This window comes from Vombatus ursinus, unplaced genomic scaffold, assembly GCF_900497805.2.
Source record: "Vombatus ursinus unplaced genomic scaffold, bare-nosed wombat genome assembly UNPS02014812.1, whole genome shotgun sequence".
NCBI classification, from domain to species: Eukaryota; Metazoa; Chordata; class Mammalia; order Diprotodontia; family Vombatidae; genus Vombatus; species Vombatus ursinus.
This window is the reverse complement of record NW_020954590.1, coordinates 51,314,930-51,341,926: the sequence shown is the minus strand read 5'-3', so window position 1 is coordinate 51,341,926 and position 26,997 is coordinate 51,314,930. Positions and strand designations below refer to the sequence as shown.

The window sequence follows — 26,997 nt, the reverse complement described above, 5'->3', positions numbered from 1 at the left end:
TCCCATCTAGCTAAATTCTTACTATTTTTACTGCTACCTCGGGTTACTTTGTATTCTATATCTATGTAGAGAAATTGAATATTACTGGAGGCTGTAATTATAAGCTCCTTGAGTTCAAAGTTTGTCTGTCTTTTGCCTCTTTTTGTATCCCCAATGCTTAGCCTGGTGCCTGGTACATAGTAAACAATAAATGTTTGTTGGCCAATTATCTGACATTGTAGTTGAGAATGGACAAAGCTGATTAGACAGAATAACCAGTATCTAACTGTGCCTCCCAGTCTTGTACTTGGAAAGTTGATTTTTTCAACTAAAGTGGAAGCCTTTACTCTTATCCCTATTGAATTTCATCCTGATTAGATTCAGCCTGATTCTCTCCTGTCAAGATAATTTTAGATCTTTACTCTATCATTCAGTCAGTTAGCTATCTATTTCATCTTTTCGTCATCTGTAGATTTGATCTATGTCTTTAACCAAATCATTATGAGCTCCACTGGATGCTTGAATCAAAGATTTGTCATGAATAATGTTGCGTGGTCCATACTCCTTTGCTTATTTGGAGTGGCTCTGGGAGTGAAGCAAATGGAATTGTGCATTTCTGCTAAGCCTATAGGGTGTGCAACTGAGCAGTAGACTTTTTATCATGTATTGTTCATTGCTTCTTTTATTCCCATGCTTAGAGTAAATATTGTGTACAATATACATACATGTCCCATCCATTCACCATAAGGAGGGAGTTCATTACAGCAAGGTCATGTCACTAGGACTCATTGACATATAGTAGGTCCTGGAAGGGGCAAGATTTGCCAGAGGTGGGTGTCCAAAAATTGTTTCTAATGGGATAAATCCATAATAATCCACACCCCATAGATGACAAACTAGAGATGTACTACAGAAGGGCAGAAGTTGGGTGATAAAAAGTCATTCCTGTCAGCACTTTCCTAAGTGGGGTGGAGATGCTTAACTGCCTAGGTCTTAATGGGATTGGAAAACTTTTGGCATTCCTCTTGGAAAGGATCAGTATAGTGACCAGCAGCACCACCTAGTGATGAAACTCAGCTTTCCATCAATAGAACTGACAGTCCCTTCTCCCTCTCCCACCCAATGTCCTTTTTGTTGTCTTTAGCTTTTCCAGCCTAAGCTCATTCTGCATTTTTAAGCAGTCTTAATACTGTTCTTAGGGGGTCATTGGCTAACTTTCCATTTCTTCTTCTATTACCTGACTTTGTTTCCGTCTTCTGTACATAGAAAAGTCTATACAGAAAAAGTCTGTACAGAAAAGTCTAATTAGGCTGTCAGTCAGTCAATACAAATTTATTAAACACCTGCTCCAAGTCAAGGACTGTGCTCAGTACTGGGGATAAAAGAAAGGTAAAAGAAAGTTCCTGCCCTCAAGGAGCTCACAATCCAATGGGGGAAATAACACATAAAAAGAAACTAAAAAGTGGGGACATCAAAGGAACACTATGATAAAGTCCAGAGGAATGTATTCAGATGGGAAATTGTGGGAAACTATGAGATGGCTGCCCTGTGCATCTCCCTCAAGTAGAGGATTTGGGAGGAGCTCTCCACCCTTTATCCTCTACCTTCTCCAAGTAGAGGGAAACTGAGAGGGGCCTTAGAGACAGTGGGATATCAAAGAGGTGGGACTTTATGGGTTGATGTGATCTTGTAGGATGATGAGATTCTGGTGAAATCCAGGAGTACAGTTAGCTGGAAAGTGTTGAGTTTCCTGTACATACACTTCTGTCTTTTCAGATAATTCTTCCCTTTTCTCCTCATTGGGATTTCCCTTTGTGTCCTCAGAATTTCATTCTTATGAATTTACCATCCCTCTTGGGCTGACTTCCCCAATAGTATCTTTTCTCCAAGCACATTGAAGTCTGATCTTCTGAAATCTAAGGTGCATGTCCAAGTGCCCAGGTATCCATTCTGGTCACTAACTCTAAGAGTCAGTGGTCACTTGTCCCCAAGTTTCAATTATTTCCAGTCCAGTAACCAGTTCCTTCCTATTATTGAGAATCAGATCTACAATAGAATTTCCCTTTTTAAAATCATTCATGTTTTGCAGGATGCATTAAGTCAAGAAATTATCCTCATACCTGAAGGATACCTACCACTAGAAGGCAGGATTTGGATGATGATTCATAAAGGGAGACTGAGCAGGAGGGTGCAGATAGGTAGGAGGAGAACCAGGAGAGACTGGTATCCCCAAACCCTAGCTGGAGGGCTCAGTGGAAAAGTCAGTCAGATAAATCCCAATGGAGTACAGCCGGGTGGGAAATAAGGAAGAGGATTGCAAAGCCAGGAAGCTTCAGAGGCAGAAATTACAATATGCTGTCAACCTTTTGTAATGAAAGGTGAAAAGAAGGGCATTCTATTTCAAGCAAGGCTGGGACTACTCATGAAAAGAGGGGCTCTGCATTGTGAAAGCTGTCAATCCTTAGAAGTCAACCAACCAGAAGCATTAACTTGTTGAATTTAAGCATTCAAGGCAAGGCAAACTCTCATCTCATCAGGGAGGTGCTACAGGGGTGGTGCTCCATTCTATAATAGAGGAGGATCATTCTGATCAGAAACATTTCCTTGAGTGGAACTGAATTCTCTTCGATTTCAGTTGCTGCAGGAAAGAAGCTCCTGAGAGAGGTAAGAGTCCTCCTAGGGCATTTGACATTAACTTGGAGAATTGAATTCCACATCCACAGAGGGAAGGGAAAGTTCCAGGGGTGTGGAGTGAGGGAATGAAGCATTGGTTACCTTTTCAGAGAGAAGAAATGGCTGCTGCTGTGAATCTCGTCCTGAAAATGCAGAGTGAAATCATGTGTGGAATCTGCAGGATCTACTTTTCTCAGCCAGTTACCATTGACTGTGGGCACAGCTTTTGCAGAGCATGTCTCTCCTGGAGCTGGAGAGCTGGCACCTCACCTTTCTCTTGTCCTGAATGCAGGCTAGTTTGCCAGACCAGAAAACTCCCAGAACTCAATGTGACACTGGAAAAATTGACGGACAAGGTGAGGCAGCTCAGCTCCCACTTTCTGCAGAGCACTGAAGAGCAGAACCAATGTCCTATTCACCAGAAAGTCCTCAAGCTCTTTTGTGAGGAGGACCAGACAGCCCTCTGTGTCCTCTGCAGCCAGACTCCAGAGCATGAAGCTCACACACTCTCTCCTGTGGCAGAAGCTGCTCACAACTACAGGAGGAAACTCCAGGGGATTCTGAATCGTGTGGGGAAGGATTTTGAGGAAGCCAAGAAACTTCTTTCTCAGGTCAAGAAGGAGATGGAGAGACCTTTAGTTGACTGGAATCAGATGATTATGGGAGAATATTACAACCTGCACCACTTCCTGATGGAGGAAGAACTTCAATGTCTGGAAAGGCTGAAGGAAGAGCAAAGGACCAGCAAGGACAGGGTATCTCAGCATATACATAACCTTTGGGAAATCATGTCCGACTTGCGAGAATCAAGACACAAACCCACTATTGAGCTGCTGAAGGATTTCAGGGAGCTGTTGGGAAGGAGTAAGTCAGTGTTCTCCCAAAGGCCCAAGGCTGTCATCCCAGACCTGATGGAGCACCCCATTACTGGGATGATGGATATCCTCAACAAATTCAGAGTGGACATCAGAGTGAATCCTCAATCAGCCAGTTCCTATGTGATTGTTTCTGAGGATCTGAAGAGTATGAGGGCTGGAGAAGGCTGGGGGATGAATCCTGACCATCCTGAGAACTTTGCTTGTCATTTTGTCTCTGCTGAGCAGGCCTTCAGCTCTGGCAGACAGTACTGGGAGGTGGATGTGGCACAAGTACCTCAGTGGGGACTGGGGGTCCGTACAGCGTACTTGAGAGGAAGTAGCCTAGACTCCTTTGCCTCCGTGTTCCTGCTTTGCTGTGTGAAGAAGGGAAATAATTACTATTTCCAAACCTATCCTGGACAATTAAACTATCAAATGAAAGACCCTGTACCAAGGGTTGGGGTATACCTGGAGCACACTGCTGGCACTCTCCTCTTTTACAATGTTGTCAAGCGCTCCCTCATTTATAGATTCAACCCTATTTCATTCACAGAGCTTGTCACACCCATCTTTTCCCCAGGCCCACCACTTCCAGGAACAAAAGCTGGCCTCATGGCTATCTGTCCGGTCAACTCTCATCTTTGTGCTTGCTGCTATTCATCTCTCTGAGCATTTCTCCAGTGGAGGAGTCCTTTGATTTCCAGACTTCCTTTGGCAGAAGATAAGCATCACTCACTTGATGAAGGAAAGAGTCAGTGCTCACTCATTTGAAACTCACCTTCCATACTGCAAGCCGAAGAGGATCGTTCCCAAGTGTTTTGTGTACTCTGATCCTTAATGGATCCAGTCTGTTTTATGTATTTTCATGATAAATCAAATCTGGTTTCAGAAAAAAAAATTCTTTGCTATTCAGCTTTGCTGGCATAGAGAGTTAAAACTCTAGCAGATGTCTGGGTGATTACAATCCCCCATTGCTATTATATCACGTCTCTGGGTCAGGCTTATAATTTCTTGAATCCCTCATCTATTTCTTCTTTCTGTTTAGGTGGTCTGTGGTATACTCTAAAGGCAAAATTACATCTGTTTCTCATAATCTTCTTCGTGCTTCTTGAATTCTTCACATGAGGATATTTCTTAATCTACTACTTCTGCTCCCCATTTTCCTCTGTTTCTTGAATAATCCATAAAAATCCAGAACAATATTTCATTCGTGGGATTTGAATGCCCCAAGTCTCAATGATCAACAATGCCAAATTTGCCTTGTTACTCCAGGTCTTCTAGTTTTCCTTGTTTATGAAAAGCTTTTTTGGGGGGATTACATTTGCCAAATATCAGATAATAAATTCATCTTTATTGGTTTCATTTATGTGATTCTGTATTTTTTGTGATTTCATTTGGTCCTTACAACAGCCCATGTGAGGTAGGTGCTAAAGGCATTATTCCTAGTTTACAGATGAGAGGCAGGATGGCACAACTCCAAGTGCGATACAGCACAGCTGTGTGCACATGGGCAGGACATTTAATCTCTGAGTACCTTGGTTTCCTCATGTGTAAAATGAACATAATATTTATACCAGTTGTGAGCAAAGTACTTTGTACACAGTCATTATTGGGGAGGGGGACAACTAGGGTTTTGCCTCAATGTACTGAATTTAAAGGACATTCAATTGAGAGGGCACTGACTTCCTAGTCAACAGTTTAAAATGGAGAGGTATGTTTATAAAACAGTTTATCTGAAAAAGATGGACTTTTATTGGACATTCAATAGGAGTCCTGTGATAGGAGAACCAAAAGAGGTCCTGTGATCTTGGGCTGCATTAATAGAAGCATTTTGTTATTGAATCAAGTCCCCCTCTTTGTGACCCGTTTTTGGGGGTTTTCTTGGCAGTGATATTGGAGTGCTTTACCATTTCCTTCTTCAGCTCATTAGGTGGGGAACTGAGGCAAACAGGGTTAAATGTCTTGCCTAGGATTACAGAGCTAGTAAGTGTCTGAGACCAGATCTGAACTCCTTTAAATGAGTTTTTCTGACTCTAGGTAGGACAATCTATCCACTTAGCCACCTAGCTGCCTTAAGGAGGTACTTAATGAATGCTTATTAAGTGATTACCTCTAAAGGTAGTGGACTCTCCATCTTCAAGAGGTCTTCAAAAAGATTGCATGGCCACTTGTCAGATATGTGCTAAGTAGGGATTCCTTTTTAGTCTGACTTGATGACTTCTGAGATCTCTTCTGATTTTCAAGTGTTGTGATTTCTAGGTGAGTATGTGAGTTTAGCACCTAGTTAAAAGACTTTTCTGCTAAATGAGGAAGCTACCAGATGCCAGGCTGAGATGAGCTCCTAATTCCAGGTGCATCCTCCTTCCTGTCTCTCCCACCTACACCAGCAGCCTCCTAGTGCCCCAAGGTCTCTGTCTCCCCCTCCCCAGGACAGTGCTTCAGCTACTTCCAATCCCATACCCATGCTAGAGGTACAGTGGGAGGAGAACTACATTTAGAGCCACAGGGCCCAACATCAAATCTTGGCTCTGCCTCTTACTACCTATGAGACCTTGAGAGAATTACTTTTCTGGGCTTCGGTACTGAGGAAAATTAATGTTATGCTGTATCATTCGATAATTACTATTACTCTGTAATCCTTCCTTTTCCCCATTTTGTCAGAACCCCCTCTCTCAGTCGAGCTCAAAAGGAGACCTCTCCTGGTCCAAATTAAGGTGTGGTTGAAGAAGAGGATCTCTCCTAGCCCCTGGGGCATCTACTCCTTAACCAGTTGAAAGTGGGACTCCCTATTCTATTTACCCTATAAACAGAGAACCAGCTTGGGGTAGACCCTCCCCAGGGGACCACTCTAGTATCTTGGCTTCTTTTCAAAGTTAGAGGTGACTTGGTCTCCAAGGGGGAGGTCAAAGGTGGGGGAGCGGGTTGAGAGTGGATGGGGGTGGTGGAGGGTAGAGTAGGGAAACTTGATTGAGATATGTTTTTTCTAGTCAAGATTACTAGAGGTAGCTAGGTCTCAAAAAGCAGTTAGCATTCCTTAATTGCCAAAGAGGATCATGATCAACCACACCTGAAGGCCAACCCCCCCCACCCCCGTAGATTAATCCTATAATCTGAGGTTCACTCCCACCTCCCAACCGTGAAGTAACTGGGAGGAGTTGAGGTAACTCTCATTCACCTCATTAAAATGTCAATCAATCAAGATTGCCTTGCCTTTGCCAGGGGAGGTCCAAATGATGTACCAATCAGATGGGCCAATCAGAAGGAAGACACACTTAGAAGACCCTGTAGACCCTCACTCCAGGTCTTTGGTCATCTAAAGAGAGACCACTGACCTAAATTTATTGGTTACTGTAACTCTAATAAATTGATCTTGCTCAGGTCCTGGCTTCTTGCTTAGGTGCCAGTGAGAACATTTTATTAACAGTATATGTATCACTGTTAATAAAATGATATTTTGCCCCGGAGAACACTGTGCTTCAGTGTCATTTTTACTCTCTACAGTACCCTCATCTGTAAGATGAAAATGTTGGACATGATATTTAAAACTCCTTCCAGGTCTAGGTCGGAATCCAAAATATATAAACAAAATAGCCATTGGGCTGCAAATTTGCCAAAGAAATGACTCCTGAGAAATCTGAGAAAGAAAATCCTGAGAAGAAAGAGTTGTATGCTATCAGATTGGCTAACATGACAGAAAAAGAAAATGGCAAATGCTGGAGGGGATGTAGAAATATTGGGACATTAATACACTGTTGGAGTTGTGAGCTAGTCCAGCCACTTTGGAGGATAATTTGGAACTATGCCTAAAGGTCTATAAAACTGTGCATGCCCACTGTACCAGTGATACCACTTCTAGGTCTGTATCCCAAAGAGATCATGGAAAAGGAAAAAAGGACCTAGATGTACAAAAATATTTATAGCAGCTCTTTTTGTGGTGGCAAAGAATTAGAAATTGAGGGGATGCTCTATCAATTGAGGAATTGCTGAATAAGTTGTGGTGTATGATTGTGGTGGAATACTATTGTGCTATAAGAAATTGATGAGCAGGATGATTTCAGAAAAACCTTGGAAGACTTATGTGAATTGATGCAGAGTGAAGTGAGCAGAGCCAAGAGAACATTATACACAGTATCAGCAATATTGTAAGTATGATGAACTGTGAAAGACTTAGCTACTTTGATCAAGACAATGAAGACAATTCCAAAGGACCCATGGTAAAAAATACTATCCATCTCCAGAGAAAAAAACTGATGAATTCTGAATGCATATTGAAACATTTTTTGAACCTTCTCTATTGTTATTGTTATATTTTGTTTGTGTTTTCTTTTGCAACATGGCAAATAGTGAAATATATTTTGCATGACTTCGTATGTATAATCAATATCAAATTGCTTGCTTTCTCAAGGAGGGGGAGGTTTAGGAGGGAAGAGAATCTGGAACTCAAAATTTTAACAAAGATCATTAAAAAAATTATTTTTTCATGCAAATGGAAATATTTGATGAAATGAATAAAAATAAACCAGAAAATTAAATCCAGCCAGAAAAAAAATGGAGTTTTGTGATGATTTTGGTAAAAGAAAAAAATGAAGAAGCTTGCTCACATTCTCAGTCATCCTGTAGCTTTCCTCCTTCGAGCATCGGTTTTGGGGAAGTTTTGTACACTTCATCCCCAACATACCAGATCTGAGAGACCCCTGACTGTAATTAGCAAAAGACTGTGTGACAAAGGCTTATAGAGTCTTGGGGACAGTGTGGTCTAATGGAAAGAATACTGCATTTGGAATCAGAGAACATGGGTTTGAGTCCTATCTACCACTACTACATAAGTGATTTTGGTTAAGTCATCTTAGAGTCTCAATATCCACAGCTATAAAATGAGGGTGATGTATGAAACCCCTATAAGGCATTTCTAATGTGGTATATACATACCCCCAGGTAGTATAAGAAGCTTGTGAGGGGAGTATGGGAATATTTGGTAAATGACTTTCCTAATTGATATTAAAATATTTTATCTCTTATATGCATATACATAAACACTAAACTCTAGAATTGACTTCTTTTCATCTACAAATGAAAGCCAAAGAGCCTAGGGGCTGGAAAGGGTTGGGGGAACTCCTGGAATAGACGATGTCCCAGAGGTCTTTCAGCTCTAAATTCTATTTTCCTAGTGCTAAAAGAGACATCTAGATTCTCTGTTCCACTCTCCTCTTTTGACAAAGGAAGAAACTGAAGTATAGGGGATTTTAAGCATTTAAAAAGACAAAAAACAAACCCACTGCTCATTTTGGTTGGTATGGGTTTAACAGACCTGTAACTGCCTTTAGGCTTGTATTTAATGCAGTGCAGGGCAGTCTGGTTTAATGAATTATTATAGAGATTACCAGTTGGCTGTGAGAGAATAACCTCATGACTTATTTTGTTTTCAGGTTAACATTTATCTTTAAATTTTTTTTAACCTCTGAATTAGTTTCAATAAAACCTGCACCAGTTCAGAGAGACTTGGAGAACTCCTTCAATAAAAAAGTCACTGTGTATTATGTGATAACACTCAACAGACTCCAGACATGCTCTTATCTCAGATATACAGTAACACAGCATAACTCAAGCCTAGACGAGAAGCTAATGCATCTGTTACATTAGGTAACAGTAGCCTCAGTAGCATGTTACTGGGGTAATCATTCTCCCATGTGGGATAACCCAGGATGGGTTTTATTGAATTCCGTTTATTTAACTGGGATAAACTCTTGAGATAGGCATCTCATTTACAAGAAGGTGCCAGCAAGAGGGCAGGTTATTACAAGCACATTTAGGAGATAAGAAGAAGAAAATTGAATAAAATCATAGAGCTGGAAAGAACCAGAAGAGGTCAGCTGGCCTTTGCTCCTTGCTACAGACAGAACGGTGCTTACTCCAATCCAATCCAATCCAATCCAATCCAATCCAATCCAATCCAACAAACATTTGTTACTCCAGCCCTCTAATCATATTTTCAGAGATTTCCAAGGATGAAGAGTACACAACCTTTCTTAGAAACCAACAATATCACTGCTAGAGTCAAAAAAAGTTCCTCTTTATGTCTAACTAAGTTTTCCCTTGTTTCAACATAAGCCTACTTCTCTTGTTTGGTCTTGTGGAGATAGAGCATAACAGCTCAGTATAATTATAATTTTTCTTTTGCTTGAAGATATGTCTTAAGTCCTTCTCCATCCCCTTTTCCCTACTTCAGCCGTCACCCCCCCCCCCCCCAACCCCAGCTAGAGTGCTGGGCTGGCAGTCAGAAAGACCTGACTTCAGATCCTCCCTCAGATACTTACTGACTGTGACCCTGGGAAAATCGTTTAGTCTCTCCTTTCTTTAGTTCCCTCATCTATAGAATGGGAATAATAAAGGCACCTTCTTTATAGGGTTGTTGTAAGGGTCAAATGATATAACCCAGGTAAAGTACTTTGCAAACTTTAAAGTACTATATAATTGTTAAATGTTAGTATTATGATGTCTTTAATCAGTGTGTCCTGCTCTTTCCTAGGCCCTCTTGAAAGCTGATTGCCTTTTCCTTACTTAGCTTACTTTTCCTGAGTTCTGTATGATAGGTACAATCATCTGTGTAGCCTATGGAACTTCCAGATTGACTATTTTACTCCTTGGTATTTTTGTTCGTAGAAGTAGCCTTTGTGATCTAGAAGGGTTGCCTTTAAACAATAGGATGAAATTCCATTCATTAAGGACTATCTTCCACTAATATACGTTAGCAAAATGGATATGCACCCTTCCATTTCTCTTGGGGAGAGGGGAATCTTGTCCATACTGTTTCTTGTCATCCCTGCCACCATTACTATTGTCCCCTTACCATCCTTTTTCTTTTCTAGTCACTGCTACTTTTTTTCCTGTAACTGTTTCCACCACCAGCACCATTAAACAAAAAAGTAAAACAAAACTATTACTAGTACTATAAGTTAGTCAGAGGGCAGCTAGGTGGTGCAGTGGGTAGAGTGCCAGGCTGGGAGTCAGGAAGATACATCTTCCTGAGTTAAAATCTGGCCTCAGGCACTTACTAATTGTGTGACCCTGGGCAAGTCCCTTAATCCTATTTGCCTCAGTTTCCTTATCTGTAAAATGAGCTGGAAAAGGAAAGAGCAAATTCTCTATTATCTCTGCCAAGAAAACCCCAAATGGGGTCATGAAGAATCAGATACAACTGAAAACAGCTGAACAAGTTAGTCAGCTGCTAAGGACCCTTCTCTAAGGTTATAGCAAAGAAGAGAACTGCTCTCCCAGCCCCAACCCAGCCTCAGGCTCAACCATAGCACCAAGACTCCATTCCCATCTTTCATTGCTTCTCTCTTGTCTATTCATTGAGACCTACACAGCCGCTGATTCACACAGACCAACCTCTCTTGCTGGAGAAACTGTTCAACAGTGTGCCCTAGAACTCTTCTCTCCTTTGGGACTTGGGCTGACTGTCAAAGAGCAAAGTCTCTTTTGTCAGTTTCCTCTGCAGGGCACATCTTTCAGAGAAAAACAACTTTGGTTGAGAGAAGATCCAGCTGGCCCAGACTTTAATCTCTTTCTCTTTGCTCTCCTCAGGCCCTTCCTCAGCTTCATTTATTTGAATCCATATTCTGGAATGTCATTTTTTTTCCTGGCTGGCCTACAGTCTTGTAATCATAGATCAGGGAAAGTACTTTAACCACCTTCTTCTGTTGAAGGCTCTCCCCAACACAATTCAGGAATCCCATCTACAACGTCTCTTGGCAAGTGATCACCTGGCTTATTCTCTTTCTTTCCTTTGTTCTTCTGTGTCCTATCATTTTATTTTCAGTTCCACCAAGGCCTCTGTCCACTCTGTCCTCTTTGTCCAATCCTGCCCTGTTTGCCAGAACTGAATTAAGCAAGACTAGAAAGGACATCTCAGTTTATCCTTCTGTCACATTGTGAATTTATCTAGAGCAGGGGTGGGGAACTAAGGTCATATGTGGTGGTCTTCTAGGTCTTGTGGTCTTTTGACTGAATCCAAACAGATCTTGGTTCTGTAAAATTTGGATTTAGTCAAAAGGCCTACAAGGCCATACGTGACCTTAAGGCTGCAGGTTCCCCATCCCTGGTCTAGGACATATTCCAGAATCATGTCTCACCATCTATGAGTGGCTGTATTATTTTTCTAGCAAAGATCTGATTGAAGATCTTTGATCAAAGACCTGTGACCTCTGCATCTCAAGTTGAAGCTTTCTATATTATTCATATAAAAAAGACTTCATTTACTGTCTCTAATTGTTTGGGAGGTTAATAATAATAATAATAATAGTAATAATCATAATCATAATCATAATAATAATAAAACAATTCAGGGTTCTCCAGTCCTTTGAGCTTTTACAAAACTCTTTCCTCACAATAATCATGTAAAATAGATAGTATAAATATTATCTTCATCCCCATTTTACAAACAAGGGAATAGATTGAGAGATAGGATCATAAACTTAAGCTAACCTCTAATGCCCTCATTTTACAGATGAGGCCAGAATTAAGTGACTTGCTCAGGGTAACATGCTAGTAAGTATCCGGTGCAGGACATGAGTCCTAGTCTTCCTGACTCTGGCTTCAAGATACTACCCACTGCACCACACTGTCTTTCTAAATGCCAAGAGTCACTGAACTAGGAAACAGAGGCAGGATTTGGATTCAAGTCCTCTCTCCCATCAGCATTCTTTCCCCAATTTCAGGTTGCCTGGCCATTTAGTAAATGTCAGTTTTATTATGCTACGTACCAGTTTTTATATAATTATATGACAGGCACTGTGCTAAGCACTTCACAATGATTATTTCATGTGATCTCACAGCAACCCTGAGAGATAGGTGTTATTATTATCCCCATTTTTGTTGTGGTTCAGTTGTTTTGGTCATGTCTGAGTCTTCATGATCCCATTTGGAGCTTTCTTGGAAAAGATACTAGAGTAATTTGCCATTTCCTTCTCCAGCTCATTTTACAGATGAGGAAACTGAGGCCAACAGGGATAAGTGACTTGCCCAGGGTCACACAGCTAGTAAGTGTCTGAGGCCAGATTTGAATTGAGGTCTTCCTGACTCCAGGCTTGGTGCTGTATTCACCTAGCTGCCATATTCCTATTTTATGGAATAGGAAACTGAGACAAACAGGGGTTAAGTGACTTACCCAGGGTCACATAGTTAGTCTGAGGCCAGATTTCAACTTAGGTCTTCCTGATTTCAGGCACATAGAGCAGAGAAGGAAACTAACTCATGTTAAAAAAAAAAAAGTGCCATGCAAACTGCCTCCCTTAGCACTTGGCACAGTGCTTTTCATATAAGGAGTTTAATTTAAAAAAAAATGTGTTGAGCTATTGCTCTTGTTGTTGAATGCGGAATTACCATCCAGAAGTCACCCAAAAACATTACCCACATGAATGCATTTGCTGAATTGGTTACCTTTCAGTGACCGCTATGCATGTTAAGGGGCCATGATAGAGCTCTGTGGTATGTGGTAAGTACTCAAGATGCAAAGGTGTTAGAGACATTTCCTTCTTCCGAGGTAATGCTGGGTAGCCCAGTGTCTCTGTTAGGTAAATACAACCCCTCTCTCACTTGAAAGAGTTATCGCATCATGTTTACAATTCACTGCCTTTGTCTGTAGTGCACATACTTTGCATTTTCTTAAGGGTAATGGGCTCCCTGCCAATGACATTTCACAGCTCTCAAACAGCATATTTTCTTCAGGAGTAAAATTCCTCCTCCTCCTCCTCCTCCTCCTCCTCCTCCTCCTCTGACTTATACTTTTCATCCTTGCTCTGCCCTGGGCACTAGTCAACAGAAATTCAGGCAACTCCTCATTTCCCGTACTCTGATGAACTTGAAACTCCTCCTGGAAGAGGATAGCTTTGGCCAGAGGGTTGTGTGCCAGAGGAATGTAGTGAGAAGTGTCTTTATAAATGGTACTAGGGGTTGTTTACTTGTCCCAGGCTTTTTCACTGGACCCCAACACTCTCCTTTCTCCACCATTTTTTTGGTCCAGGAGTGTGAAGAGGCACAAGAATACAGTTAAGACAAGTTGACTAGAGTTGCTTTGGAATTTTTTTTTTTAGTGGAATCTATGCAACTAAACTTTTTTCATATGCCCCCCCCACCATGTGCTTTATTTCTAAACCAATTCCTTAATCTTTCATTGCTATTCTTCTCCACTTTGCAAATGCTATTCTTCCACTTTCTTGAGCAGTCCACATGTATAAAAGAAAAGGATCCAACATTCTTTCTTTTTCATCCAAGGATATAGCAATCTACTAAAGGGGGAAAAGTACTATAAGATGATTGCTGTAGAGACAACTATCATAGTGTACCAGAAATTCTCCCAGCATCCCTCCCCAGACCTCTTCTGAAGAACATCCCAAAACAAATAATATATATTTTTTAAAGGCAGTTGGGATTAAGTGACTTGCCCAGGGTCACACAGCTAGTAAGTGTCAAGTGTTTGGTCTGAGGTCAAATTTGAACTCGGGTCCTCCTGACTCCAGGGCCGTTGCTTTATCCACTGCACCACCTAGCTGCCCCAACAAATAATATTTTTAAAGAAGAAAAAAAAAAAAGAAAGAAGACGTAGAGGGGGAAAAAATCAGGTAAATCAATCAATACATCAAAAAAGCATGAAAATATATATGATATACCACATCTATGTACCTTTCACCTCTGCAAAGGACTGGGGTAGGGAGTATATTTCCATATCTCTTCTTTGGGGCCATATCTGTTCTTTGTACAGAAGGAAACCATAATTTATTAAATGCTTACTCTGTTGCAGGCATGGTGCTAAGCATGAGGGACACAAGCACAAACAAAAAGAAATGATTTTGATTTTGCAAATTCACTTTTGGTTGTTTTGTGGTTGTTCGTTGCATTTACATTGTTGTAATCATTGTGTGTGTGTGTGTGTGTGTGTGTGTATACACAGACATACATATATGTATGTATACATTATATATATGTTTGTATATATATATATATACACACACACATATATTTGGCTCTGCTTCATTCTTCATCAGACTGGGTAAGTCTTTCCTTACTTTTCTATATTCATCAATTTCATCATTTCTCATAGCACAGTAATATTCCATTGCGGTACATTCATTTACCACAATTTGTTTGGTCTTTCCCCAATAGATGGTTATCTAATTTGGTCCCAATTCTTTGCTACCACAAAAAGTGCTATTGAATTTTTTTTTTTGATTAGGCAATGGAGTTAAGTGACTTACCCAAGGTCACACAGCTAGTAAGTGTTATGTGTCTGAGGTTGGATTTGAACTCAGGTCCTCCTGAATCCAGAGTCGGTGCTCTATCCACTGTGCCACCTTACTGCCCTGAAATATTTTTAATATATGGAGGCTTTCTTTTCATTAGTGACCTCCTTGGGGAATAAGCACAATAGGGAGATAACTGGGTCAGAAGTTATAGACATTTTAGTCACTTTATTTTCATAATTCCAATTGCTTTCTAAAACAGTTGTACTGATTCACAGCTCCTTCAACAATATACTAGTGTGCCTATCTTCCCATGATCCCACCAACATTGACTTTTCCTATTTTTTGTCATCTTTGCTAATTTTCAGGGTGTGAGGTAAAACCTCCGGGTTATTTTGATTTGCATTTCTCTGATTTAGAGCATTCTTTCATATGGTTGTTAATAGCTTTCAATTCATTTGAGAACTCTTTGTTCATGTTCTCTGATTACTTATTCATTGGGAAATGATTTTTGGTTTTATATACACATAGATGTTAGTTGTCCATATATCTTGAATAACTAACTCACATGAGAAATTTGATACAAAGATTTTTTTCCCCATTAGATCACTTCCCTTCTTACCCTAGATGTGTTAATTTTGTGTAGAAGCTTTTCAGTTTCATGTAATCAAAGTTTTCTATTTTATCTTTTGTAATTACCTCAATTCCTTGTTTGGTTGAGAGTGTATCTCCTATCCATAGCTGTGAGAGATACATGATCTAATTATTTAGTGGTATTATCTTTAATCTTAAAGTCATGTATCCATTTTGATGTGTGTATGTGTGTGTATGTGTGTGTATGTTGATCTAAATCTAATTTCTGCCATACTGCTTTCTGGTTTTCCCAGTAGTTTTTATAAAATAGAGAATTCTTTTCTAAGTAGGAATAATATATTCTTTGAAAAGTAAGAGGGATGTTGTTCCAAAGGTCAAACTGGTGATGTTAATGACATACTTCCCCCAGTAGAATGAGTAGAATGTCAGTTCCACAAAGATTGAACTATTTTATTTTCTGTCTGCCTAAGTGTCTGTCTGTTTGTCTCTTAGATCTCCAGGCTTAGAACAAGTTATTTGCGTGCTAGCAGTGCTTTAAGCCAACTAGATGGCATAGTGGAGTCAGGAAGACCTGAGTTCAACTTTGTGCTCAGACATTTACTAACTATGTGACCCTGGACAAGTCACTTTACTTCTTTCTGCCTCAGTTTCTTCATATGTAAAATGGAGATAACAATAGTACCTATCTCCCAAGGTGTTTGTGAAGATAAAATGAGATATTTGTAAAGTGCTTTGCAAACTTAAAGCTCTATAAAATGCTAAACAAATACTTCATAGATGTTTGTTTCCCATTCTGGAAAGCATTCTGGAATTATACTGATTGTTACTAAAATGTTCATATCTTTTGACCCAGAAATCTTACTAAGTATATACCTCAAAAGAGATCAGAGATAGAAAGAAAGCTTTAATGTGCACCAAAATATTTCTAGCAGCATTTTTTTTGTGATAGCAAAAAGCCAAAAACAAAGTAGATGCACATCAGTTGAGGAGTGAGGAGTGGCTAAACAAATTATGATGTATAAATGTAATGGAATATTGCTACTCTAGAAGAAATGGTGAATGCAGGGAGTTATGGGAAGATGTTGATGACCTGATACAGGATGAAGCAAGTAGAACCAGGAGAACAATATTCACAATGACTATGATAATATAAATGGGAAAAAAATAGCAATTAAAACTGAATGCTGGCCCTGAAGTCAGGAGGACCTGAGTTCAAATCTTGCCTCAGACCAAACACTTGTCACTTACCAGCTGTGTGACCCTGGGCAAGTCACTTAACCCCAATTGCCTTAAAAAAAACCTGAATACTGGGAAATTATAATAGCTAAGCTGGACCCAAAAGAAGATATGAAAATGTACCTTCTCTTTTCCTTGCAGAGGTGGAGAACTATGGAAGTGGAATTACAGACTGTTGGACTTGAATGATGTATTGGTTAGAATTGCTAAACTACTTTTTTCCCCTCTTTGTTTTTTATTCTTTGTTATAAATAATGGCTTTCTGGGTAAAGGAGAAGGAGGGATAGATAGATATCTATTTATACGTGTGCACACATATATGTATGTACACATATATAATGTAAATATATTTATCTATATTTAACATATACACATATGTTCCATATGTGTGTATATGTATGTGTTAATGTGTGTGTATGTATGTGTAGGTGGAGCAATGGATAGAGCGATGGGCCTGGAGCCAGGAAGACAAGTTCAAATCTGTCCTTAGACATTTACTAACTGTGTGACTCTGGGCAAGTCACTTAACCCTGTATGCCTCAGTTTCCTCATCTGTAAAGTTAACTGGAGGAGTAAATGGCAAACCACTCTAATATCTTTGCCATGAAATCCCTAAATGAGGTCAAGAAGTGTTGGACATGGCTGAAACAACCGAATAACAACAGCAAACACACAGAGAGAGAGACAAAGAGAGAGAGAGAGAGAGATGATATAAAACTGAAATGTCAGTACATTTAAAAAAAAATGTTTACTACTTTAATTAGCTATGGAATTTCAGGGAGATATCATAGGGTAAAATCAATAGGTATCCTATTCTGGAATACTTATCAAACTACACTAAACTTGTGGTTAGGGGGCTGGGGCTCTGATTTTCTGCTCTGCCACTGACGTAGTGGATAACCCCGAGCAAATGACAGAGGTTCTCTGTCCCTCCAATTTCTTATCTGAAAGGATAATACTACTAGCTCTTATCTACTTCAGGCTGTTGTCTCGTGTTATAAAACCAACAAGTCTTGATTTAAAAAATGGCACTACTTAAGTACAAGATATTTTGGAAAAAATACTGACTTAATTACATGGATTTCTTGAATTTGAAAACTCAGTTAAGAGTCCTAGAGAGGAAGGTTTCCTTATGCAAAATGCAATTGTAGATGAAGCCCATGTAATACTCTTGATTTGGGAAGGAAATACTGTATAGAAAGGAATGGGTCACTTTACAAAATCCTACAGGACTGGGAGAGGCATTTGAATGTTCTTGTTCTCACATAATCAGATGATGTTAATACAGTACAACTCGAAGGTAGAAGTGTTGGGTTAGAATGTAGCTTCTGCATTTCCCTCCACTGCTAGCACCTGTCTTATCTTCCTTCTGAGATTACTTCCCATTTACCTTCCATATGTTGTAAATGCATAGCTGTTTGCATATTGTCTCCTTTGTAAGCTCTTTGAGGTCAGAGACCGGCTCTAGAAGCATACTCACTCTGCTGTACCAAGCTGTCTCATTTCACAGAAGACTGTTAGAAGCACTAATTGTGTTCTTTCAACACTAAGGGGACCCTGCTGGGAAAGAATTAAATATTGCCTCTGACCAAGACTCTAAGCAAATCTACTGTTCAGCTTGTTCGTACTTCATTCTCATGGAGCATGGAAGGGTTAAACCAATATTATCAGGATCACAGTTCCAGAAAAATCATAGAAAAACTTTGAAGGAGGCTATGATCCATGGGTGGGAATCTTCCTAAGATGATGCAATGATGCATGGGTGGGAATATTCCTAAGATGAGTATTGCTGAAGTAATTCTTGAACAGTGAGTATTACTTTATTGTATGGTCATGGAGATTAAGCTAGTTCTTTCTCTGAAAAGCCGGGAAATTGTCACCAGGACTTGACTGGCCCAGAGGGTTAAGGCTCAAACCCTTTGCCATTGGTATTGCTGTTTAGTAGACCTAGATCATGTTGATGTGGCTTCCTATTCATCTAATGATACGAGGCCTGACCACTTGGAGACAGGGCCCTTCAGACTTGGTGGATGTCTGGAATGTTAAGTCTGCCCCATTAACTAGACCCAGAGTCTACCTGAGCAAAGTACTGGATCAGATTGAGTCTGGCCCAGACTAAAACAGGTGGTGACACACACAGAAAATGGATAGGTCCAACATCTAATTAAAGTTAAAAAATAAACAACCCAGTCTACTATGTTCATGGGGCCCTAAGCTCTGTAGGTGAACTTTTACTTTAGATTGCCCAGGATAAGGCTTCAGCACATTTTGCAGCTATATCTGAGCCGTGCCACATATCCTCTCTCACGCCACCTTACTTCTAGACTGCTTTTATGTTTTGTCTTTCACCATTCAAACGAAAGCTCTTTGAGGGTCTCGACTATCCTACTTGTGGCATTTATATCCTTGTAATTAACACAGTGCCTGGCATAGATAGTATGCACTTAATTTTTCTATTCATTCCTATTCATGCAATGGGGCATATCTGCTAGAATACATTCATCTCTTCATTTATTGGGAAAACATAGCTAAGGTTACATTAAACCTTGACCTAAGCTCTAAAAAAATTGACTATGAATATTGAATGGGAGAGGCTTGGCTTCAAAGAAGTTCATATGAAAAAGATCTGAGATTAACCTACATCTGATTGCTTATTGTCTCAGGTAGGGGCAGGGGAGGGAGGGAGGCATAGAATTTGGAACTCAAAACTTTAAAAAATATTAAAAATTGTTTTAACATAATTGGGAAAAATAAAATTATATATAATACATATGTATATTATATATAACACACACATACAGATATACATACATGTGTATATGTATGCATGTGTATATATATGTATATATGTATATGTGTGTGTATGTACATATATATGTATATATATGATCTGAAAGTCTTAGTGGACTGCAAGCTCAATATGAGTCATCACTGAGATTTGGCAATCAAAAAAGTGAATACAGTTTTAGGCTGTATTAATAGAAGTATAGTAATATATATCCAGAGCAAAGGAAATATTAGTCCATTTGTACTGAGCCCCGATCAGAACACATATGGAGCATGATGGCTTGTTCTGGGACATTGCCAAAGCAGAGTACATCTGAAGAATAGTAACTGAGCTAGTGAGGGAACCCTAATTCATGCTCTCTGAGAATTGGTTGAAAAGATTTGTAGCCTAGACAAGACAAGACAGAAAGAACATGAGAGTTGCCTTTAAATATTTGAAAGACTTTCACATGGAGCAAGGATTTGATTTGCTTGGCGTGGCCCCAGAGAAGAGAATCAGGGGAAAGGGGAAGGAAGAAGCTACTGGCAGGCAGATTTCAATTAGATATAAGCAAAACTTCTTAACCAGGAAAGCTGACCAATAATGTAATAAACCACCTTGTGGAGTATTGAAATCTCCATCAATAGAGGTCTGCAAATTAAAGCTAGATGACCCCACGCTGAGAGTGTCATAGATGGCATTTATGCTTTGGGGAAGGATTGGATTAGACAACTATAGAAGTTCCTTACAGCCCTGTGGTTCTAAAATTAGTAAAGTATAGTAATGATAGGTCATATTATACAGTGCTTATAGAATTTTCCAAATAACCTTAGGAGTAATAATAATAATAACTACCATTCAGGTGTGCCTTAAGATTCGCCAAGTGCTTTACAAATATTTTATCTTCACAACAAGCCTGGGAGATGGGTGCTCTTATCCCCATTTTACAGATAACAAAACTGAGACAGACAGAGATTAAGACTTGCCCAGAGTAGATACAGCTAGTAAGTGTCTGAAGCCAGATCTGAATGCAAACCTTTCTGAAAGGGAGGCCTTTCTCTTCTTTCCTCTCCTCTCCTCTCCTTTTCTGTTTCCCCTTCCCTCCCCTTGACAATTCCACATGATGAGCATAGTTATTTTACATGGGGTGGTTTTTTTTTTTTGGTGATTTCATAATCGTTCAATCTCTTTTTTTGTCAAGCTTCATTGTGATAGTCAACTTTATGACGATACCAAAAAAGTGAAATGAAGGGAAGATTTTTAAAAAAAAAATGTCTCATCTAGAAACTCACTTCACCATAAGACCAGCACCAAAGACCAAGAGCTCTTTCTAGATCCTTTTGTGGTAAATTATCTTGGAATCCTCTTATGACAGCTTCCTGATTATGTGTCCAGAGACCACAAAAATTTCTGACAGCCTACCAGTAAAGGGAATTACCACTTATTTTACTGTCTTAAAGGTATCGGTGGTGCAACCCATGCTAAGGATGGGCTTGTAAAAATAAAATCCAAAACTTTTTGTGGACTAGCATAATGTCTGCACTTATCATCTGTAAAACAGGCTTGCGTATAAATGTTCTTGTGTAATCTTGAAGCCAGAGGAGACCTCAAAAATTGTTTTAGCTTTTTGCCTTGAGATAAGTCATACAAATTTTTTTTAGACAAATCAAGCAACTTTGATAGAGAGGATAAATTAGATATCTACTCATCAAGTAAGTGGTGGAAGGAGAATTAGAACTTTATGCTGGGCATGAGAGAGCAATGACTCCCCCACTACACCATAACTTTGTAGATAACAAAGCAAAGACCCAGATAAGTCAAATAATTTGCTTAAGGTTGTATGGAAAGTTATTGGAAAAGTCTCAGATAACTCCTGCTGCTTTGATTCCAAAGATATGTGTTTTGTCTTGAACCATCTTGCTTCCTGGGCATTTCTTCATTCATTAGCTTTAAATTAAACTCCCAGTCTTGGGAAGGGAAGCTTGGTTTCTGAGACCCTTATGGGTTGCCCATCTAGTTGTGGGTTTTGAAAAGGACCTGAAGAAACTAAGAAAGCTAGAAAGAGCCTCTGATTGACTTATATCGCTGTATGTAGTGAAGTGTGTTGGTGAGAGAGTCTATAAAATATTGCTTTCTTTTTTTCTTTTTTGGGAGGGAAAGATGAATGGGATAAAAAATAGTATTGATATTCCCTACCTGCCCCCTCAATACCTTTGTCTTTGGTTTTGTTTCTAATCCATAGTATCATCAGTCCTCTAGTTAATTTGTAACAATTAGAGACATGTTTCTAGGAAAGATCAATGTCCTATGGAATAGAAGTGATAAAGAGGAAAGAGCCCTTCTGGCATGAAATAGGAAGACATGCATAAAGTTCAAGATTCTGTACTTAGTAGCCAAAGTAGAACCACCTGCTCTCTTCTCAGAACCTCAATTTCCTAATCTTAGAAATGATGATAATAATTCCTGGACTTGCTAGCTAAATCATATGGTTCCTGTGAGGAAAGTTTTTTTTTTTTTTAATACATTTATTATTTATTTATTTTTGACATTCTTTTTTAAAAAAAATTTGAGTTCCAAATTCTCTCCCTTTCTCCCACCTCTCCCTCACCCCTTGAGAAGACCAGCAATGTATCAATTACACATGTGAAGTCATGCAAAACACATTTACGTATTAGCCATGTTACAAAATAGAAAGACAAATACAGAAAGTGAAAAAAATTATACTTCAATCTTTACTCAGAGTTCTTCAATTCTGTCTCTGGAGGGGAATAGCATTTTTCATCGTGAGTCCTTAGGAATTGTCTTAGATTATCATATTGATTAGAGTAGCTAAATCTTTCACAGTTGATCATCCTTACAATATTGTTATTACTGTGTACAATATTCTCCTGGTTCTGCTCAGTTCACTTTGCATTAGTTCATATAAATCTTCCCAGGTTTTTCTGAAACCAACCCGCTCATCATTTCTTGTAGCATGTTAGTATTTCATCACAATGATATACCACAACTTATTCAGTCATTCTCCAATTGATGGGCATCACCTTAACTTCCAGTTCTTTGCCACCACAAAAAGAGCTGCTATTGATGTTTTTGTACATAGAGTTCCTTTTGCTTTTTCTTTGCTCTCTTTGGGATAAAGATCTAGTAGTGGTATTGCTAGAGCCAAGGATATACACAATTTTATAGTCCTTTGGGCATAGTTCCAAATTGCTTTCCAGAATGATTGAACTCATTCACAATTCTATGAGTTAGTGCATCAGTATCCCAATTTTTCCATATACTCTCTAGCATTTGTCATTTTCATTTTTTTTTAATTATGTCAGCCAGTCTGATAGGTATGAGGAAGTATCTCGGAGTTGTTTTAATTTTCATTTCTCTAATCAATAGTGATTTGGGAACATTTTTTCATATAACTATATAGATAGCTTTGAGTTCTTCTTCTGAAAACTGCCAGTTGACCATTTATCAGTTGGGGAATGGCTCTTATTTTTATAAATTTAACTTAGTTCCCTATATATAGTCCCTATATAGTTCTCATATTTGAGAAATGAGGCCTTTATCGAGAAATTTGCTGTAAAATTCCCCCTCACCCCCCAGACTTCTGTTTCCTTTTTAATCTTGGCTGTACTGGTTTAATTTGCGCAAGAAATTCTTAATTTAATGTAATCAAAATTATCCATTTTACTTCCTGTGATCCTATCTCTTTTTTGGTCATAAATTCTTCCTTTATCCATAGACCTGACAGGCAAAATCTTCCATGATCCCGTAATTCGCTTATGATATCAACCTCTATATCTAAATCATGTACTCATTTTGACCTTACCTCGGTAAACAGTGTGAGATGTTGGTCTATACCTAGTTTCCACCAACTTGCTTTCCAGTATTTCCAGCATTTTTGTTCTTGTCCCCAAAACTTGGATCTTTGAGTTTATCAAATACTAGATTACTATGTTCATTTGCTACTGTGTATTGTGTACCTAATCTATGCCACTGGTCTACCACTCTATTTCTTAGCCAGTATCAGATTATTTTGATGATTACCACTTTGTAATAGAGCTTGAAATCTGGTACTGTGAGGTTGCCTTCTTTCACATTTTCCCCCCCACTGATTCCCTATATATTCTTGACCTTTTGTCCTTCTAGATGAATTTTGTATTTTTTCTAATTCTATAAAATAATTCTTTGGAAGTTTGAGTATTGGTATGGCACATAAACTATTATTGTTGTTCTAGTAATTTCACTGAATTCCTATTTTGATGGGTAGCTAGGTGGCACAGTGGATAGAATGCCAAGCCTGGATTCAGGAAGACTCATCTTCCCAAGTTCAAATCTGGCCTCAGACACTTACTAGCTGTATAACCCTGGATAAGTCACTTCACCCTGTTTGCCTCAGTTTCCTCATCTGTAAAATGAACTGGAGAAAGAAATGGCAAACCACTCCAGTATCTTTCTTTTTCTTTTTCTTTTTTTCTTTTTTCTTTTTTTTTTTTTGGTTAGGCAATGGGGTTAAGTGACTTACCCAGGGTTACACAGCTAGTAAGTGTTATGTGTCTGAGGTCGGATTTGAACTCAGGTCCTCCTGAATTCAGGGCCGGTGCTCTAGCCACTGCGCCACCTACCTGCCCCCACTCTAGTATCTTTGCCAAGAAAACCCCAAATGGGGACAGGAAGAACAACAATGACCTGTTCTGATGCTGCAACTTGGCATGGAAATACTGTGGAGTTCCTGAGAATTTTGCCTTTGGGGCAAAAGCTTGGCAAACCTTCCTAAGCTGGAAAGGCTTTAGGTGTGGGCTCAACAATCAAATGTGTATCTTTCATCCAGGAACAGCTTAGCCAAGTTCAGAGAGGCAGGCTCATCATCAGAGCATGGAGCACTAGGTGATGGTTTTTCCTTTTTGGACTTAGCAGCTCATGAAAAGTTACTGACATAAAGAAAGTTTGCACTCTGATGTGGTGGAATCAGATCTTTTGAATTATTTTTACTGTCGCTAGTATTAGTATTATCTTCTCTCATGGCATAATGTGATAAAAACTGAAAGAATCTTGAACCAGGACTCAGAAGATCTGATTTCTTGTTTTAGCTTCACAACTTCCCAGATCTATGTGTTATATTGTGAAGAGAGACCTGAATTTGCAGTACAGAAAACCTGAATTCCCATCTCTGCTTTGTTCCTTACTACTTGTAGGACCTCGAGTAAATAATTTAATCTCTCTGAATGCTAGTTTCCTCATGTGTAAAAGGGAAGACATTGAACTCTAAGGTCTTCTGTGGTCCTCTAAGGTCTAAGTAAGACCTCTAAAACTCCTCTGGGATATATGATCTCATATTTAAAGGCAGCTATCTAGCATAGTGAATAGAGCCCTGGAGTTAGAGTCAAGAAGACTTGAGTTCAAACGTGGTCTCAGATAGTTATAGGTTGTGTGACCCTGGGAAAGTCATTTAATTTCTATATACCTCAGTTTCCTCAATTGTAAAATGGGGATGATAAGGTTGTTACGATTATTAAATGAGATGACATTTCTGAAGTGTTTAACACAGTACCTGGTAGATAGTAGGCACTTAATAAATTTTTGTTCCCTCCTCACCCTCCCAACCCCATGGCCTCTTTGGCTTCAGTTCAACAACATGTTAAATATCTTACTCGTGTAAGTCACTATGCAGTTTATTTATGTGTAAAATGGAGTTGGACTCAGCAATCGCTGAGATAGGAATTTTAGTTCTAAGCCTATGAATCCATGTGTGTGTGTGTGTGTGTGTGTGTGTGTGTGTGTGTGTGTGTGTGTGTGTGTGCTTGGTGTAGCTGTACTTCTCTCATCTCAGCCCTTAATGATACAGAGATATGGAAACAAGGTGAATTGGGATGCAAGGATATCATTGAGCTCGAAGGCTTTTTTCAATATAAGAAGACAATGAGGGTTCTATTTTCCCTCCTACCACGTTGGCAAGATTGAGGTGGTCAAGGAAATCTGTGCCAGTGAGAAATTCCCACTGAGCTTGGGGGTGTGGTCACAAGGGCAGAGACAGTAACTAATACACCTGGGATTGAGGATCAGGGTCAAGATTGCCTTGACAAGAGGACATTGGATTGGGTCTGTTGTAGACTCAGCCCTCAACCATGGAGACAAACCAACAGAAGTGCCTTGCATAGCTGAATCAGCACAGCAGACTAGACACTGATCCAGTCTAGGGATTTTGCCATGAGTCAAAAGCTATCATGGTAAATGCTTTGTTTGCTAGCTCCCTGTGGAAGTGGCAGTGTAGTAACTGAACCACTGTGTTGTTTTCTGTCTTGTTTTTAGCTTTTGGTTTGCCGCCTCCTCTGAGGAGTATCATACAGGTTGGGGAGAAGTGTCCATGCTACGTTAATTAACCATTGTCTGCTTTATTCGTTTCTAATATTTGAGTTAAAATTTTATATAATTTACTTTGTAAGCAAAGGACTCAGTCTAAGATGAGTTGGAGGCTGAGGGGCTCAGTATAGCAAGCCACCATCTGATTGATTAAATCTACACCAAACCCTTAGACTACGGACGAAAGTATTGGGGGTACAGTTAGGGTTAGCAGCCAGCTCTTTGAGAGTCAGAGAGAGCTTACAGTTACTTCAGAGAGCCCTCTGGTGTAGGATGAAAGCACTTTGAAAGCACCTTATCTGGACAATGAAGCAGGATTTGGTGGGGCTTTGATCACTACATTCAGCAATCAATTAGTAAACATTTATTAAGTATCTACAATGTGTCGGGCACAGTGCTAAGCACTGGGGATACAAAAAGAGGCAAAAGACACTCTGCCCTTGAGTAATTCAGTCTAATGGGGGAGACAACACTCACTTTGCAAACTCTATATTCTTGGACCAGGGTACAATGAAGGACCCTTCTGATGAGCAGTGAGAAAACTTGTATTAGAATCCTGGCTTCTGCCAAGGGAGAGTCACTTGTTCTTTCTCAGAGCCTCAGTTTCTTCATTTTAAAGATGGGGATGATGATTCATTCCTGCACTCAACTAGCTGAATTATGTGGTTCCAGTGAGAAAAGTTATTTATAGATGAAAAGTGCATGCAAATTTCATTTATAGTTATAAAATTGTGAGGCATTTTCCTTAAGTGTGCATAGTCAATATTTATTCTGTCTGTGTATATACATATTTATAAATATATATGTGTATATATACAGAGAGAGAAAGAGAGAGAGAGAGAGAAGAAAGAGGGAGAAACACACACACAAGCACATACACACACACACACACACACACACACACACATAAGCATGGTGGATAGACGGATAGAGAGCCTGCTTTGGAACAAAGAAGTCCTAAGTTCAAGTTCCTTCTCTGACACATAGTGGTGGTATGAGCCTGGGTAAGTCAGTGCAACATTCTATAACTCTAAACTGTAGAACTATATCAGGTAAGGAAAATTTGGGAGTTACCCTTAGTAGTGAAAACACAGGTCTGGGCCTCAATAAATGTAAAGTATTATTTTTATATCAACCTTTTATTCTTTTCCTTACTTAAGAGTTTTCTGAGGTTTGTTTAGGATCTAAATATAAGGTATATGGGCTTTTTTTTGTGTGTACAAAGAACATGTGATTCTATGTGTCAAGTACGAAAATTGGTGGCAAGTCAGAACATAAGAAATCCCTTTAGAGGGCTATT

General features: G+C 39.4%; 1 protein-coding gene across 1 annotated transcript; it reads left to right on the top strand.

Moving 5' to 3' along the window:
- Positions 1–2,771: 2,771 nt before the first annotated feature.
- Positions 2,772–13,560, top strand: LOC114053955 (tripartite motif-containing protein 64-like). The gene is made up of 2 exons (XM_027877085.1): positions 2,772–4,136; positions 13,222–13,560. The coding sequence occupies exons 1-2, from the start codon at positions 2,772–2,774 to the stop codon at positions 13,558–13,560; spliced, it is 1,704 nt and encodes a 567-aa protein (XP_027732886.1).
- The last annotated feature ends 13,437 nt before the right edge of the window (positions 13,561–26,997 follow it).